At 46.4% G+C, this 18,591-nt stretch overlaps 2 protein-coding genes across 2 annotated transcripts in view; both read left to right on the top strand.

The window, feature by feature from the left end:
- LOC311327170 (keratin, type I cytoskeletal 18) overlaps positions 1-4,963 on the top strand; it is a gene marked incomplete at its 5' end in the record, with an annotated part of 17,702 nt that extends 12,739 nt beyond the window's left edge. The window contains 3 exons of the mRNA XM_084460197.1: positions 52-269; positions 1,714-1,739; positions 4,338-4,963. Coding sequence (XP_084316323.1) covers positions 52-269; positions 1,714-1,739; positions 4,338-4,453 — 360 coding nt within the window. The 3' untranslated portion in view covers positions 4,454-4,963. The remainder of the gene's footprint in view (positions 1-51; positions 270-1,713; positions 1,740-4,337) is intronic.
- Positions 4,964-16,137: 11,174 nt separating this feature from the next.
- Positions 16,138-18,337, top strand: LOC311327096 (uncharacterized protein; the record flags this gene model as incomplete). Its single annotated transcript, XM_084460119.1, has 3 exons — positions 16,138-16,332; positions 16,536-17,354; positions 18,173-18,337. 3 exons carry the CDS (start codon positions 16,138-16,140, stop codon positions 18,335-18,337), a joined length of 1,179 nt encoding a protein of 392 aa, XP_084316245.1.
- Between the last annotated feature and the right edge of the window lie 254 nt (positions 18,338-18,591).

The raw sequence follows: 18,591 nt of genomic DNA, 5'->3' as shown, positions 1-18,591 counted from the left end.
GTGTGTATATATTGTATATATCGTCTGACAGTAGCGCGTGTCGTCCTCTAGGTGGCGGCGCTCGAGGGGAACCTGGGGGAGTCAGGTCACAAGTACGCCCAGGAGATGGAGCGTCTGCAGGCCACCCTGACCCAGCTGGAGGAAGACCTCTCCCAGCTGCGCCTGGACATGCAGCGCAACAAGACCGACTACGAGCAGCTGCTGCGCATCAAACAGAACCTGGAGATGGAGATCGCCACCTACAGGCGCCTGCTGGAAGGGGAGGAGACGTGAGTCCGTCGGTCTTCTGAGAGGAATAGCACCATTTAAAAGACTACAGACTCACGACAGACGTTTCTCGGTCTTTGCCCTTCTCTTAAAGGAGAATGTTTGTTTTTGACAACCTGGACCTTATTTGCGGCATATTATAAGACGTTTCACTCACCGAGATAACTTTGGTGTAATTCGGAGGCCTGTAGAAGAAATGTAAAAATCAGCGTGAGCCAAGTATATCCATGTAATGGCGGTGGACGGAGCACTGAGAATGCAGCTTCTAAAAAATCTATTTTCTGCCGCGAAACGGTTGTTTTTATCAATCTGTCTTTATGAATCGCTAGTTGTGCTTACATAGAGCGTAGGCCTGTTGTGGTTTTTCACATGCCTCTGTAATATGATCTTTAGAAACGTCTTTAGAAACGAAATAGCTTTCTCACTTGCTCCAGCACGCATGCGCACAGTGCGTACTTACAGAGGCATGTGGCAAAGTCTTTGTCCAGTCTCTCTCCTGACCGCTGTCATAATCTCTCTCGTGAGCTCATGCTGTGTTCCAGGTGCCTGGGAAGTAGGAATTTGGAGTGAGGAATGACATCACACCCTAGCTGACCACGTTCCATAGACAAAAGGCGAAAACCACACTTTAGCCTGATCTTTGTGCTTCTAGCCAAGCTAGCCATTGTTAGCAATACCTGCTGATAACAACGCACTATGCGCTATCTTGCACATGCAAACACAATGGCATTGGCAAGGCTGTCTAGCAGCCAGAGGATTGCTGGATCCATCTCGTTCCATTATGCACAGGTTGACTCACCGCAATATATATGCAAACATCATCAGCAAACAGGTGCACTTGATCACATAGATTGTCATTTATTGATCACAATAAATGACAATCGAATCATCATTTATTGGCATTTGATTTGATGCTGGATTTGGTGTGTGAGAACCTATCTTTGCGCAGACGAGTTTGGAACAGGATATAGGACAAGTTTGGAAAACAAATCCATACGGGACAATAAATAGGCCCGTTAGAGGAAATAATCTTGCATTGAGATACATTTTTGTGGTGAATTGGCATGATAGTGCATTTATAAACTCTCTAAGTGCTCTTCCTCTCTCACGTGCACGTTGCAATTCACCGACTCACCACTAGTCTTCAGAAAGTGCACGCCATGGTCAGAATGGGTGGAAATGTCGGCGCTTTTTCCCGTCGATTTTTGGTTTGATAGATACAGTAACATACTTGGCAGAGAAAAGTGTGTACGCACAAAACGGGGGGGAAAAGGTGTAAACACAAATGAGGCCCCAGGTTACATTTTTGCCGGGGAACTCGGAAAGTCCCAGTTCCCGAGGCAACTGGAACGCAGCGTCCGCGGAGAAGGTGGTCGAGTCAGAAACTCTCCCCAAACAGATATGTGTCGTATTCTAACGGTCTTCTGTTGCTCTTGTGTTATCCAGGATCAAGGAGGTCCCTCCACCGAAGAGTGAGTACCCGTTTGTCTCCTACATGCTCATTGGCTCAGCCTCACAAACAGCCAATCACAGGGTTATAGCAGCAACATATAGCCAACCGGATAGGAAGACATGATAAACAGGCAAACAGGCTAATGATTGTCTGTCAGATCACCCAGACATGCTCTGACACTGACACACACGCACACACACACACACACAGGTGGGTAGACAAACAGACAGTTAACTGTATAGAGATAAACCAGTTGAATCTATAGGCTATGTTTATCTTTATGTCTCTGAGACTGACAGACAGGTCAGTAGCCATGACATATAGCCCTGTGTGTCTCAGTCAGAAGAGAGGGTCTTGTAACCCATGTGGTGTGGAGGTCCCGGGGTTGACTGGGTCAGAAGAGAGGGTCTTGTAATCCATGTGGTGTGGAGGTCCCAGTGTTGACTGGGTCAGAAGAGAGGGTCTTGTAATCCATGCGGTGTGAGGGTCCCAGTGTTGACTGGGTCAGAAGAGAGGGTCTTGTAATCCATGTGGTGTGAGGGTCCCAGTGTTGACTGGGTCAGAAGAGAGGGTCTTGTAATCCATGTGGTGTGAGGGTCCCAGGGTTGACTGGGTCCATTCACCTAGAGAGGGCTGCCCATCAGGCAGATGAGAGATGCTGGTGATAATGTCACTTCTCAAACAGACTTCATGTGTTTTCAGGTCATTCTTTCTCTCCTTCTCCCTCTATCTCCTTTACTGTATCTCTCTGTCTCTCTGTCTCACCCCTCTCTCTGTCTTGGTCTCCCCCCCCCCCCCCTCTCTGTCTCACCTCTCTCTTTCTCTTCCCCCCCCCCCCTCTCTGACTCAACTCTCTCTCCCCCCCCTCTCTCTCACCACTCTCTCTCTCCCCCCTCTCTCTGTCTTGGTCTCTCTCTCCCCCTCTCTCTGTCTCACCTCTCTCTTTCTCTCTGCCCCCCTCTCTCTGTCTCACCTCTCTCTCTCTTTCTCTCTCTCTCCCCCTCTCTGTCTCACCTCTCTCTTTCTCTCTCCCCCCCCTCTCTCTGTCTCACCTCTCTCTCTTTCTCTCTTTCTCCCCCTCTCTGTCTCACCTCTGTCTTTCTCTCCCCCCCTCTCTGTCTCACCTCTCCCCCCCCCCCCCTCTCTCTCACCTCTCTCTTTCTCTCTCTCCTCCCCCTTCTCTCTCTCTCTCTCTCTCTGTCACCTCTCTCTCTTTCTCTCTCCCCCTCTCTATCACACCTCTCTTTCTTTCTCTCTCTCTCCCCCTCTCTGTCACCTCTCTCTCTTTTTCTCTCCCCCTCCGTCACACCTCTCTCTCTTTCTCTCTCCCCCTCTCTGTCACACCTCTCTCTCTCTATCTCCCCCCTCTCTGTCTCTCTCTCTCTCTCTCTCTTTCTCTCTCCCCCCTCTCTCTTTCTCTCTCCCCCTCTCTGTCTCATCTCTCTCTCTATTCAATAAGATTTATTGGCAGGAAATTCATTACTCAAATATTACCAAAGCACAGAACTAATACCATCCAATCAAACAACAACAAAAAGACAGAGATGTCCGCAACACTACACCTAATATTACTATACAAACATACTACAACACTACACCTAATGTTACTATACCAACATACTACAACACTACACCTAATGTTACTATACCAACATACTACAACACTACACCTAATGTTACTATACAAACATACATACTACAAACAAACTACACCTAATGTTACTATACCAACATACTACTGTACAAACCAGAAATGCTGCAAAAAATAGAGGAAAAAAAAGTTTTAGCCATATATTATACACACATTTTTTTGCCATATATAACCAGTACAGGTAGAGGTACATGTGAATTCTTGTTATCTCTTGTCCGTACAGTATCTTATCAGCACGAATCACTTCCTCATTCCAGTTCCTAGGTGCACAACTAGACGTTCCAAGGTTCCCAATCTGGCAGTCTGTATATAGTCTGTCATCTGTAGCATCACATGCAAGAAACGGGAACAATGTGCAGGAGAGAACAACAAACAACAAACACATTCATACAACAAAAACTCTCTTTCTTTCTCCCTTTCTCTTTCTCTCTCTCTCTCCCTTTCTCTCAGCGAAATTCAAAGGTCTTTATTGGTATAGAAAATATGTTTACTTTGCTAACGCAATTGAAAAAACGAAAATGAAAACGTAATGAAATAACCTAAACAATATGGCGTAAGCATTAGACATGTTTACATGACGGCCGTGGCACCAGACTAGCGTTTCATCCACCTTCCAACGAGACAACGAGACAGCTGCCCCCTAGCAACCACCCAAACACCGCCGCCCCTAGCAACCACCACAGAATACTGTAACGGTGTCTGACTCACTTCCTCTAGTTGTATGTATTTAACGTGCTGTTAATGTGTAATAAGTCTTGAGCCACTTCAGAATCACAATCACTTTCAAGGTACCATCGACCAAGAGATGATAAGGGAGACATTTTCTTGGCAGGGAAAAAACGACACACATGAGAATTTGGAAGTTCAGATAGAGTAACAGGGCTGTGTTTGGTGTTGAGGTGAAACTCGGTGTTGGGATGTAAACACAACTTTTAACCCCTGCTCTCCCCGTCGTCGTGGTAACAGAGGAGCCGGACGTGCGTACCAGGAAGATCGTGAAGGTCGTGACCCAGACCATGATCAACGGCAAGGTGGTGGACGAGTCCAGCGAGGTGGAGCAGATCGAGGAGATGAAGAAGTGAGGCGGCGGCCGTCTTCGTTACCTCCATCATCATCATCATCATCGTCCTCATCACCATCATCATCACCTCCATCATCACAATCATCATCACCTCCATCATCATCGTCATCATCATCACCATCATCATCGTCCTCATCACCATCTCCACTCTTAAGAATGCCCCTCCAGCAGACAAAACAAGCACACTCATCATTACACACTTTCAGTTTGCTGTTCTGTTCAGTTCCGTGACCTTGTCATCATGTGTGTTTTCTTCTGGTCTAGAAAGTGATCTTTTGAAAGCGTTCTAACACAGAAGTGATGTTAGTGGTCGGGTATGAGAGGTACTACAGCTGCCTTGGGGAGAATGTTCTAGAGACCCAGCAAGCTTGTCTAAACATGTCTCTGTTTTAACTTCGAGTGAGAACCTGTCCTCTGTCTCTACGGCGTCTTCTGTCCTGTCGCTCTAGCCATGTTCTGGGTCTGGAGCAGACGTGGGTCCAAATAATATTTGAAATCCTGTCACTGTGTGTGCCTGCGGGGTCAGGAGGGCGGGGGGCGTGTGTTTGGGGGCATCCCGCTGGTTTCATTGTCAGACAAGAGCAATCGTGCTAGGAAAAGTAAATGATCGTGCAGTATTTCAAATAGTATTTGAGCCCAGGTCTGGTCTGGGGATAGAGATTTGTAAGAGATGCAACTTCCTGTTTTACTGTATGGGTAGCTAAAGGTTTCGTTTTGTTGCTTTTGAAATATTTATTTCTTAACATGACGAGGACAGATGTATTGGAATTAGTAGTAATTAGTAGTTTAATAGATCTCTTTACTGCCGTTAGAATAATATTTTAAGTTTTGCGTTTCAGTTTTGTTCTTCAAAATGTATTTCAGAATGTATTTCTGGTAGCAATATCTGAATTAAAGATTAATTAACGAATCCTGTGTCCGTCCAGTCATTATATCAGAAACGGTTGTGTACAACACTGTTATACACATATATTATCCTGCTGGGTAGACTTTGGAATAAGCAACTGTACACATTGTTTTGTGTCTGCTGGTCTATCTGCCTGCCTGTCTGTCTGGCCGTCGGTCTGTCTGTCTCTCTGTCTGTCTGTCTGTCTCTCTTTCTGTCTGTCTGTCTGTCTCTCTGTCTGTCTGTCTCTGTCTGTCTGTCTGTCTGTCTGTCTGTCTGTCTGTCTCTCTGTCTGTCTGTCTGTCTGTCAGACACTCAGATACATACACTACACACTCCCACACAAGCACATTCTAGTTTGTAAAAGAGAGATTATAGAATGCTCCCATGGGTTATATGAAAGAACGCCAGAACGCGTGCACACACACACACACACACACACACACACACACACACACACACACACTCCTGATCCTCCACACACACACACACACTCCTGATCCTCCACACACACACACACACACACACACACTCCTGATCCTCCACACACACACACACTCCTGATCCTCCACACACACACACACGCACACACACACACACACACACACACTCCTGATCCTCCACACACACACACACACACTCAGATTTCCAGTGATTGTTCCTTGTGACGGTGATTAGTGTCCATAGAGAGGGCCACCTCCCACAAACGGCTTAATGTCTGCCGTCACTCCCACCTGATGGATATACACACACAAGCACACACACTACACACACAAGCACACACACAATTATCCATGCAAGCACACATAATACACTCAAACGTCATAAAAAACATGCCCATGTGCACAAACACAGACATGACACACACACACACACACACACTCAGAGCTATGAGGCAGCAGACGCCAAGGTGACGGCGTGATGGTTTTAAGCAGGTAATGATGATGACGAGCTCCCAGGGGCCCTTTGATCTCATCTCTCCTGCTCTCTCCACTCACGGCGAGCGAGTGGTGACAGGGGGGGCTTTGGAACTGTCCATCGGCGCCGCCGAAAGATGAGTTCATCTCAGGCCAGGTGACCTCGCTCCCCACCTCAACTCTCTTGATCACACCAGAGTGGAACACACCACACTGCCAAACCCACAGCCCTGTCAGATGAGTACTCTTCCTCCCACACTCCCAGAGGTGAGGCGAGGTGGTGATACTGGCCTGCTCATTTCCCCAAAATGGAAATATTCTTCTCCGTTCCACAGTTTTCCACACCCTCGTTCAATTTCCATGCGGTCTCTGTCACGTATCCAATCAAGCTCTCCATTCCTGTCGTGTATCGCCCACCAGGTCCTCTTGGTGAGTTCCTGGAGGAGCTCGATACACTAGTCTCCCACTTCTCTGATGATGGCTCCGCACTCATCCTCTTCGGCGACTTCAACATCCAGAGTGAGAAATTGGAACCTCTTCTCTCTTTCCTCTCCTCCGTTGACCTTCACCTCTCCTCTTCTCATGGCTCTGGCCGTCTTTTATGGTGCGGTCTGCTGGGGCAGCAGCATCTCGGCCGCAGACTGAACGAGGCTTGATAAACTGACTGAGAAGGTCAGTTGTGTCCTGGTTAGGCCCCCTGGACTCGGTGGAGGTGGTGGGAGGAAGAAGAGTGAAGGCTAAGCTGTCATCCCTGAGGGAGAAAGACTCTCATCCCATCACAACACTGAGGAGAGCTCCTTCAGAGACAGACGGCTTCACCTGAAGTGTGTGAAGGAGCGTTAGCGCAGGTCCTTCCTGCTGCTGTCAGATTAAAGGTACCCAACGAAACGGGAATCAAAACAATCAGTTCTTTGTTTATTTTCAAAATTCCTCGATTATATGGTTCCTTGTAGTCTAATAAACATGTTGAATCACTTGAATGTCTTTCCTACCTTGTAATTTCTTCGCAAAATGATATTTCGCTAATGTTTTGAAAACAACAAAGATGTGTGAAACATCACTATTATGTGCTCCGTGTATTGACGCAATGACGTAGTACACGATTTTCGGGGGCCACCTTCTCAAATTTGCTCTAGTGCGCGTACTAGTGGTCAAAAACTACATTGGGTACCTTTAAATGAATTCTAAAGTGCTGTACAGGCTATAGTAACCCAATCTATTGGTAGTTGTAATTGTTAACTGATCGTCATGTGAACTATTAGTGATTTTGCGCTTTGAGCTAGTCTTGTTAACATTTGTTGTCATTGTTGTAGCGGTTGTTATTGTTGTTTTTTGTTGTCATTGTGTATCGTAACCTTTATGTTTAGTTGTGTATCGTAACCATACACACACCACACATACAGTATACAGTACTGGAACTCAACTGACAAAGCTATTGCACTGTAATGTTTATACTGTAGTGCGTGAATTTATGTGAAATGTGTGCATTTTAAAATATTTGAAATGCTATCTCTTAAAAAAAACGATCTACTTGCTGCAGTAACGTTGCGATTTCCCCTTGTGGGACTAATACAGGACTAATACAGGACTAATACAGGACTAATACAGGACTAATACAGGATATTCTTATCATATTTTATTAGTCATTTGAGTCGCCGCCCATCTTTCACTGCAGGCTCAAAACTCACCTCTTAAGTATTACCTGGATCCTCCCTCTTAAGCACCTACTGTATTTATATGTTTCTACTCATGCACTTTGGCTGTAGCACTAGATTATGCTCTTGGTCACTTTTAAAAAAAAGGAGATGCACTTGAATTCTGGTGAGTTGTAGTGCACTGACTACCTTTGTTAAATGCAATTATTGTAAGTCACTTTGGATAAAAGCGTCTGCTAAATGACTGTAATGTAATGTAATGTGATATAATGTGATGTAATGTAATGTAATGTAATGTAATGTGATGTGTAATGACATGCGGGCTTCCTCTGGTGCTCCCTGACTGCTTCCTGTTTACCCTCTTCAGCTAGGCCAAATAACTAATTGCAAATACAACCAAATATGTAGGGCCATCTTGATTTATCTTATCCAGTGCGAGCAACAGAAAGTGGAGGTGGTCTGTAGCAGACTGGTGATGAAATAACAGAAAGTGGAGGTGGTCTGTAGCAGACTGGTGATGAAATAACAGAATGTGGAGGTGGTCTGTAGCAGACTGCTGATGAAATAACAGAATGTGGAGGTGGTCTGTAGCAGACTGCTGATGAAATAACAGAATGTGGAGGTGGTCTGTAGCAGACTGGTGAAGCAAAGTGGAGGTGGTCTGTAAGTGGTGGTAGAGGTCGTCTGTAGCAGACTGATGCGAACAACAACATCACAATAAGAGTCTACTGCTAAACAGAGCAATCTGACCCACAACAACATAAACAGATTCATCATCATTATTACTGAAGTGTTTGGGAAGGTTTGGCTAATCTAGAATGCAAGTGTTTGGCAGAAAGCTACCGGCTGTGTGAAAGCAAACAGGAGGGGAGTCCCTGGATGGGGATCGATGTGGGTCCAGTCTGTCTGGATCAGAGTGGTACCATGTGAAAGGTATGGAGTATGCACTCTGATACTGATTAACCAATGGGAGTAAGGGATCACCATGATTGACATCCCTGGACAGCCCCCTAATTAGCATATAAGGAGCGAGCAAACAAAGAATAAATAAAGAATGTGGAAATAAATAAATAAATGAATGAATATGGAAATAAATGCAAGAAATAATGAATCAAACAATAAATAAATATATAATTTTATACATTTATATCAAATTTAATGCATTTATTTACACATTACTGCATGCATTTATTCATTTATTTTTGTGTATATTTATTAATTCATTTATTTATTGGTCATTTGTTAAGTCACTTATTTATTTATGTATCTATATATTAATTTTGACAGGTTTGGTCCTCCATAGAAAGGTCCTTTAGTGTCCTGCAGGTCTATGTGTCATAGAAACTAACTGCTGGTCTGTTATTGACCTGAGAGTCTGGAGAGGTCAGGTCCTCAGGTCAAGGCCAGGAAGGTAAGATGGCGACTTAGTAGACAAGGGTCATACAAAGGTCTCGCCTCATTAACAGTAGACAAGGGTCATAGAAAGGTCACGCCTCACTAAAAAACTACTTTTTATTGTCATGTAGTGGTTACACAGCACACGGTGATGAGGCACACACACACAGAGTGACAGGAGTGTCCCCTGAAGAAACTCTCCTCTGCTCAGACCAGGAGGATGTCCTCTTGGACGAATGGTCGATGATTGGGTTAGCATGTGGGACCCCAAGTCGTTCACAAGTCGTTTCAGGGGTGAAAATATTACAGTTTTCGTCATTGTTGGTCGGCAGAAGTCTCTAAACTTTAGGCCGCCATTTTGGCGACGTGTCTGATTCTCTCCAACACTAGAAGAGTGTTAATTCCATAATCTCACAATCTGACACGCCTCTCCACACAAAAAAAACACACAAGCTCATCGCTTTCAAAAGTTGCCCGTCAGCAAGTGATTCCATTTTGATGTGTTTTTATTCTGATAATCCTTCATAATCTCACATCTCACCCTCTCACGAGCCGAAAGAGCACAAAGTCTTTTTTGGAACGGTTATCAGGAGGATCAGAACCCGTCTGCTGACCCCGCCTGGACCTGCTGACCCCGCCTGCTCTGACATCTCAACACACCTACCTGATGACCGAGCACAGACCCTAAACACACGCTAACACCCCAGATGACACGCTGGCTTACTCCAATGAGCGAGGCGGCGAGCGGTAGGCCGCTGCTCTTCTTGACGTCGTCCAAGCGTGAAGGCGGTGAGGTGACGTTTTAAAGGTGGATGTCACAGTTGCAAATAGAGCGAGCGAACACATGTCATCAGAACGTACTGTACAAAATGCTGATTCTATAATGGAGCTCGGGTTACGACAGGACTAGAGTGTGACTGGTGCTTTGAGTAATTGTTGGCCTCGGTAAGAAAAGTCTCTCGGAGTTTTATCGAAGCGTCTTTTGGCAGGAGAGGAGGAACGCCAGACGTGGTGTTTGGCTCCGTCTGTGTCACACCTGGTGTGTCTGACCCCCGCCCTGCGGACGCTGCTGTAGGCTGATCCCTGGTCAGGGCTGGCTGAGGTCAGACACCACTGTTTTGGGTCATGGTTCTGTAAAATGACCGGCTCAGTGGCCTTGTGGTTAGTGTCCGCCCTGAGATTAGGAGGTTGGGGGTTCGATTCCCGGCCGGGTCATACCAGAGTCTATAATACAAACCCAATGTCTCCCAGCTTGGCGCTCAGCATTAGGGATTGGACTGGGGGTGAGTCCCTGAGACATACTGTCCTAGCGTCATGTCCAGGGGGTGGACTGGGGGTGAGTCCCTGAGACATACTGTACTAGCGTCATGTCCAGGGGGTGGACTTGTCCATCAAGCTGCCTCACGCTAAGGAATCTGGGTATGGCCCCTGCCCTATGGGCCTCTAGGCTACAGAACCACTGGTTCTCAAGGCTTCTTACTTTTACAGTAAAGTGGCCCCCATCAGAAAGTTCTGTTCTAACAAGACAATGTAAATCTTCTGTCCTGAGAACTGAGAAAGAAATCCTGGTTCCAGCTCCCTGAGAAAATGATTAGTACAGTTGCTAGGCTTGTCTGACATGCACTATAGATTCATACATACTTCAGTCAGGATCATTAACAGCCCCCCCCCCCCCCCCAACAAACATGCCCACCACCCTGAACTGAACTTTTTATCCCTGAGTGATTATTTATGTCTGTTTTATGTTTTTAATGATTTTGAAACTTCATGATTTATGATTAGATATCTTTGTTGCACTGCTCTGGGAGGAGCAGTATTTTGTTTTTTATGTATGCAAAAAGTACACTAAAGAATGACAAATAAATTAATCTTCAGACAAACTTTGAATTTTGTGAAATTATGTTATATATGACATTGATACATATACATTATTAGGAGAAATACAGTCCCTGTCTGAATCGAATCCTATTTACCAGAGTGCCCCTCCAGCCTGTGAGCAGTTGTGAAGCTAGACTACTGTACACATGGATTTATGGACAATTGTCTCATGCTTTTGTATTTATTTGTTTATTTATTTGGCTAATTCCCCCATAAGCTACTCTGTTGGGGTCAGATGTTAGAGTTCCCATACCGAAAGTTTCGTTTTTTCGTATCACCCGTGGATTTCAAATAATCCCCCTTTTTGCTGAGGTGGTCGGATGGCTGATTGTCGGTTTGATTCCCACCTGGTTTCACACGCAAAGCGCCAGAGCTGGCGTGCTAGTCATCAACCACGGCCTGCTGGGAAAACTATTAGGGAATGATTTCATCAATGAGGGGGATTGTGGTCTCTATACAAGCATGAGCAAACCTGTGTGTGTGTGTGTGTGTGTGTGTGTGTGTGTGTGTGTGTGTGTGTGTGTGTGTGTGTGTGTGTGTGTGTGTGTGTGTGTGTGTGTGTGTGTGTGTGTGTGTGTGTGTGGGCAGCAGTGATCCATGCAAATGACAGACAACACCAGGCCGTTCCCATGAACTAGCAGATTAGTAAGTAAGTAAGTAAGTAAGTAAACTTTATTTATATAGCGCCTTTCACAGCACGAATGCACAAAGCGCTTCACAATACAAATAACACATAAAGAGGAAGAAAGAGCGACATACAAAATGCAAAACGAAAGCAGGAAGGAAGGAGGATTAGCGATACTGTGAAAGATCACACCTACTGTACACACTACCTCCTGATGAACCAGGAGCCATTCTGACTTCCATCTAAACCAGCAGCCTGGGATCAGACGATGGGATCAGAGAGGATCATGGGGGAGTTCAGGGGATCAGAGAGGATCATGGGGGAGTTCGAGGGATGGACCTGTGGTGAAGGTGGCTCAATAATGTGGTGGAGGTGGCTCAATAATGTGGTGGAGGTGGCTCAATAATGTGGTGGAGGTGGCTCAATAATGTGGTGGAGGTGGCTCAATAATGTGGTGGAGGTGGCTCAATAATGTGGTGGAGGTGGCTCAATGCTATGAGATGCAGCTCTCATCCTGTACAAAGGAACAGGTGTGTGTGGGGTCGGTGCACTAGTATGTGTGTGTGTGTGTGTGTGTGTGCGTGTATGTGTGTGTGCATGTGTGTGAGTCAGAAGTGACTATATGCATGACTGACAATGAGGCAGACAGTTTGTAAGACATCTTAATGTGGTAGTGATCACGTCTGGAGAGTGTTGTCGACAGGTAAGTGAGTCTAGCTGAATCCCAAATCACGCACTTAGGCGAAAGTGCAGAGCACTCGCGGCCTTGTGGCCTTACATGCGCGTTCCCGCTAAGTCCACAAGGGCTCAGGGTCCCAAAACGGAATCGCTAGGTCCACAAGTGCGCCACTGCCGCCATTTTGCGCACTTTAACCGCACTTACCGAAAGTCCGCAATTTCGCGGCCTTAGGAGCAGAAAATACCCACAGCCCACCGCGTCTCATGTGACACAGTGCTTGAGTGCATCCGAGTCATGATCCGAGTGCATCACACATAAATTATGACATTTGCCGATAACACATTTATCTTGAAATCCACATGCTGCAAACATATCCCACCCAACATCATTTTTTAATTATTATTAAATTAAAACAGACGTCAGTCGGTCAATTTGCAGAGCCGAGTGGAGAGCTGAGGAGCGAGTCATATCTGTCTGCCTGTCTGTCTGTCTGTCATATTTGTCTGTCTGTCATATTTGTTTGTCTGTCTGTCTGTCTGTCTGTCTGTCTGTCTGTCTGTCTGTCTGTCTGTCTGTCTGTCATATTTGTCTGTCTGTCTGTCTGCCTGTCATATTTGTCTGTCTGTCTGTCTGTCTGTCTGTCTGCCTGTCATATTTGTCTGTCTGCCTGTCTGTCATATTTGTCTGTCTGTCTTCCTGTCTGTCTGTCTGTCATGTGAAGCTGAAGGCCATCCTGAGCACAGGGACAACATGACAGATCAGGTGACAGTGACACCGCGCTGGCATGTCCACACAGGACCATCTACCACCATCCACTGAGGGAAACACACACTGCAGGGAAAACCAGGTCCATGCAAGGGAAACATTAGTGACTAGTTTCCTGGAACCAGCAACCCTAGAACATTTTACATTACATGACATTTGAGTCATATAGCAGACACGTGTATCCAAAGATTATTGTACTGCACTTGCTGTAAAATAAGTACATTTGTGTCTATGTAAGTGAACCAAGTGTGCATCCCTGTCATCATCAGAAAAGCCTTCAGTAAGAATAGATAGATCGATAGATAGATAGATAGATAGATAGATAGATAGATAGATAGATAGATAGATAGATAGATAGATAGATAGATAGATCTAGATAGATAGATAGATAGATAGATAGATAGATAGATAGATAGATAGATAGATAGATAGATAGATAGATAGATAGATAGATAGATAGATCTAGATAGTCTTTATTTAGACAGGGACAACAGTGACAGCATGCAGACAACAATGACAATGTATGGACTTACAGTCAAAAAATACAGTAATACAGTAGCAGAGTACGAAAAAAACAAATACAAAACAATAGTAGTGACAGGGTACAGGGGTACAGAGCAGAATAATTATTAAAGTAGAGTAAGGAAATTACTACCAGCAATGGCATTTACAAACTACAGTCCCATAGGTATCAGTTCATCATTCTTTAAGTATTTGCAGGGCAATAAGGAGCTTGTTTTGCTTCTGAAAGGAGTTTTAGAGTTTAGGACCCACAATGAGAAAAGTAGTTTCCCCAATTCATTCAAGCTGTAGGGATGTTTAATAACTGAATAATTACCACCAGTAGTCACCGTGCTGGAGAATGGAAGAGGACAAGTCATTTTATTTATCCTGAAGATAAACAGATAAGATGATTCTATAACATTATAACCGGCAAACAGAATAGAATAGAGTAGAATAAAATAAAATAGAAAGTAACCAGTGCATGTACATTGAAATTCTTGTTATTGCTTGTCCTTACAATATCTTATAGCACTAATCAGTTCCTCATTCCAGTTCCTAGGTACAGAATGTCCTGCAAGGATCGGTTGTTGTTGGGAATCGGACACAATACAAGATTATAGTGATTTGAATCTTTATTCTGGAATATCAGACTCAGCTCTATATAGTGAGAGCAGCTGTGAACTACAGGTTTGTGTCTGCTCTCTCTGTGTTGTAGGACTAGACCGCCCCCTGGTGTTGACACATCGACACAACATCTCTCTCTGGATACAATATTACTGTCTATCTTCGATATTTCATGAATTCAGTAGACGAAATATTAAGTTATCAAAATACATTGAGGGCTTATTTGTCTTGAATATCCCCCGAGGAACACCATATGATATGAAAGTGGATCCCCGTCACCTCCACCTTGCACTCATGCGTCCGTGCGTAATGACAGGAAGTAGGAAGTGTAGCTGTGTTTATGAATGAACCTCCGGACTGTGGGTCTGAGTCCTTGGATGTCTCCAGATGCTGGAATATTAGTGATATTTCACATAAATCATAGGAATAGGACGGACTACGTAGCCTACAGACACCGGCGATCACTTTCCCAGGCAAGTTAGTCTTCTCTGTTATTGTGCCTATGTCATTATTTTGCCTTGTCAGCTGACTTGCGAATGCCATGATCTTCTAAGCGAAATAGGCATAGGATAAGTAAACAATTTGTCTAATTAATTAAGTAATTAATTAATTCAGCCCTATGCGAAATAGTATCCTGCCCTTTTAATAGCCTGCAGAATGTATCATCATCTCCATTCATTAATAACGTAACCTAATAATAAAAATGGTCTTAGAGTCAATGTTGATAAATGTCAAGGGTAAAAGGTACATTATATTTCAGATAGCCTACATTATTAAATTGCATTGTTGTCTGATTAAATCCCACATCACTGTCCCTAGATAGAAGCTACTGTAGCTTATCAACCATGTGATAAATAACTGCATAGACCTATCTACTGTAAATTAGTCCCCGATTGTGCCTTTTTGTTGTGCTTATTGCTGTAACAGAACAATTTCTCCTATATGTAATAAAGTAGTCTATCTACACTATATGGACAAAGGTAGTGGACTCCTACACATAACACGTACAGGAGCTAAATTAATAGGCATTAATATGGAGTTGGTCCCCCAAAGTTCCCACAGACGCACTCTAGAATCTCATAGAAAGCCTTCCCAGAAGAGCGGAAGCTGTTATAGCCGCAAAGGGGGAACCAACTCCATATCTATCTATCTATCTATCTATCTATCTATCTATCTATCTATCTATCTATCTATCTATCTATCTATCTATCTATCTATCTATCTACACTATATTGCCAAAAGTATCCCATTCTTAATCCATAGGGTTTAATATGACGTCGGCCCACCCTTTGCAGCTATATAGCTTCCACTCTTCTGGGAAGGCTTTCCACAAGGTTTAGGAGTGTTCATGGGAATTTTTGACCATTCTTCCAGAAGCGCATTTGTGAGGTCAGACACTGATGTTGGACGAGAAGGCCTGGCTCGCAGTCTCCGCCCTAATTCATCCCAAAGGTGTTCTATCGGGTTGAGGTCAGGACTCTGTGCAGGCCAGTCAAGTTCTTCCACACCAAACTCGCTCATCCATGTCTTTATGGACCTTGCTTTGTGCACTGGTGCGCAGTCATGTTGGAACAGGAAGGGGCCATACCCAAACTGTTCCCACAAAGTTGGGAGCATGGAATAGTCATGTACCCATACAACCAACTACCCATATAAACATGAAATAACTGTCACTTCAGAACGCCCTCGCCATGACGACGGTGTCGGACACGCTCCGGCTGTGTTTCCCGAGCCTCGGGGACGCGCTGCTCCAGAAGATGAACGCGCTGCGCGAGGACCGGCGCTTCTGTGACGTCACGCTGGTCCTGCCGGGGGCGCCGGCGCTGCGCTTCCCCGGCCACCGCGTGGTCCTGGCGGCCTCGTCCAGCTTCCTCCGGGACCAGTTCCTGCTCCACCTCCGCGACGGTCGCGAGGAGCTGGCTCTGGGCGGGGAGGTGGTGCCCAACGCAGAGGTACAGTAGGATTCACTAGATTATTAGTTTAACTTTTAAATCTGTCTTTACTTTGTTGGGATTTTTATTTTTAATGATCTTCATTTGACTTTTGCGCACTCGCTCGCTCACTCAATCGCTCGTTACCGTGGGCCAGAACGCAAAAACTCTTTTGTTTGAACGGAGCCTGTGCAGGTGTAACGTCGGCTGTGATGTGACCGCAGGTGGGCCGCCGGCTGCTTCTGTCGTGCTACACGGGCGTCCTGGACGTCCCGCTGCGCGAGCTGGTGAGCTACCTGACCGCCGCCAGCGCCCTGCAGATGGGTCACGTGGTGGAGCGGTGTGCCCAGGCCGTCTCCCGGTACCTGGACCCCACGCTGGCCCATCTGAAGCAGGAGATGAGCCCCGAGACCACCACCCCCCAGCTGGATGGCGCCAAGCCCCCCGGTCCGGCCTCGCTGGACCTGGGCTACGGGGGGGAGGCCGCGGGGACCGGAGGAGGGCTCCGGGACGACTTCTCAGAGGACCCGGAATATGGCCCCCAGCAGGTGCACACCAACAGCCCCACGTCGTGCCCCACGGGCGCCAACAGACGCAAGCAGCGCCCGCCCACCCCCTGCAGGCTGAGAGACTGTCAGACTCTCTCCCAGCCAGGAAGTCCAGCCCACACCTCGGGATTGGCTGATAGCTCCCAGGGGGAGGGGCCCGGGGAGGAAGCGTACACGCTGGCGGCTCGCGCGCAAGGGGGCGGAGCCTCGCACGACGACTCCCTCCTCCGCTTGGGAGCGGCGCTGGCGGGGGCGGAGTTAGGGGAGGGGCCGGCGGTGGACGGCCTATCCCAGCGGGCGTACCTGTGCCGGCGGTGCGACCAGGTGTTCCAGCACCTGGACAGTTACGTCCGCCACCTGCGCGAACACCGCCAGTACCTGTGTCTGCTGTGTGGGCGGAGCTTCTCGCAGAAGAGCAACCTGACGCGTCACATGCGCGTCCACACCGGGGTCAAGCCCTTCCAGTGCCCGCTCTGCCACAAGACCTTCTCTCAGGTAGGTCAGAGGTTAGGGTCACCTCTCCAGGGGTCAGAGGTTAGGGTCACCTCTCCAGGGGTCAGAGGTTAGGGTCACCTCTCCAGGGGTCAGAGAGCAGAGCAGGGCAGAGCAGGACACAGGAAATGCTATTCTGTTCCATTGTACTCTACTCTTCTCCACTCAAATCTACTCTACTCTTTTCTTTTCCATTCTATTGTACTCTATTCTGATCTACTCTGCTGTATTCTACTCTGATCTACTCTACTGTATTATACTATGATCTACTCTACTCTACTCTACTCTACTCTACTCTACTCTACTCTACTCTGCTCTACTCTGCTCTACTCTACTCTACTCTACTCTGCTCTACTCTACTCTACTCTACTCTGCTCTACTCTACTCTACTCTACTCTACTCTACTCTACTCTACTCTACTCTACTCTACTCTGCTCTGCTCTACTCTACTCTGCTCTACTCTACTCTACTCTACTCTGCTCTGCTCTACTCTACTCTGCTCTACTCTGCTCTACTCTACTCTACTCTACTCTACTCTGATCTACTCTGCTCTACTCTACTCTACTCTACTCGGATCTACTCTGCTCTACTCTACTCTACTCTACTCTACTCTACTCTACTCTGATCTACTCTGCTCTACTCTACTCTGCTCTACTCTACTCTACTCTACTGTACTCTACTCTACTGTATTCTACTCTTATCTACTCTACTGTATTCTACTCTACTCTACTGTACCGTGTGCCAATCTATTCCACTCTGATCTATTGTACTCTGATCTATTGTACTCTACTCTGATCTATTGTACTCTATTGTACTCCCAGAAGGCCACGCTGCAGGACCACCTGAACCTGCACACGGGGGACAAGCCTCACAAGTGTAACTACTGTGCCGTCCACTTCGCCCACAAGCCGGGCCTCCGGCGCCACCTCAAGGACATCCATGGAAAGAGCAGCCTGCAGAACGTCTTTGAGGAGCTGGTGGGCTAAGGAGGAGGAGGAGGAGGAGCTGGTGGACTGAGGAGGAGGAGAAGGAGGAGCTGTTGGACTGAGGAGGAGGAGAAGGAGGAGGCAGGAGGAGCTGTTGGACTGAGGAAGAGGAGAAGGAGCTGTTGGACGGAGAAGGAGGAGGAGAAGGAGCTGTTGGACTGAGGAGGAGGAGAAGGAGGAGGAGAAGGAGCTGTTGGACTGAGGAGGAGGCAGGAGATGGAATAGAACCTCTCTGAAGGACATGACAGAAGTCT

The sequence above is a fragment of the Borostomias antarcticus genome (assembly GCF_949987555.1).
Source record: "Borostomias antarcticus genome assembly, chromosome: 30".
Lineage (NCBI taxonomy): Eukaryota > Metazoa > Chordata > Actinopteri > Stomiiformes > Stomiidae > Borostomias > Borostomias antarcticus.
The sequence above is the reverse complement of the archived record's forward strand: the minus strand, read 5'-3'. Positions and strand labels throughout refer to the sequence as shown.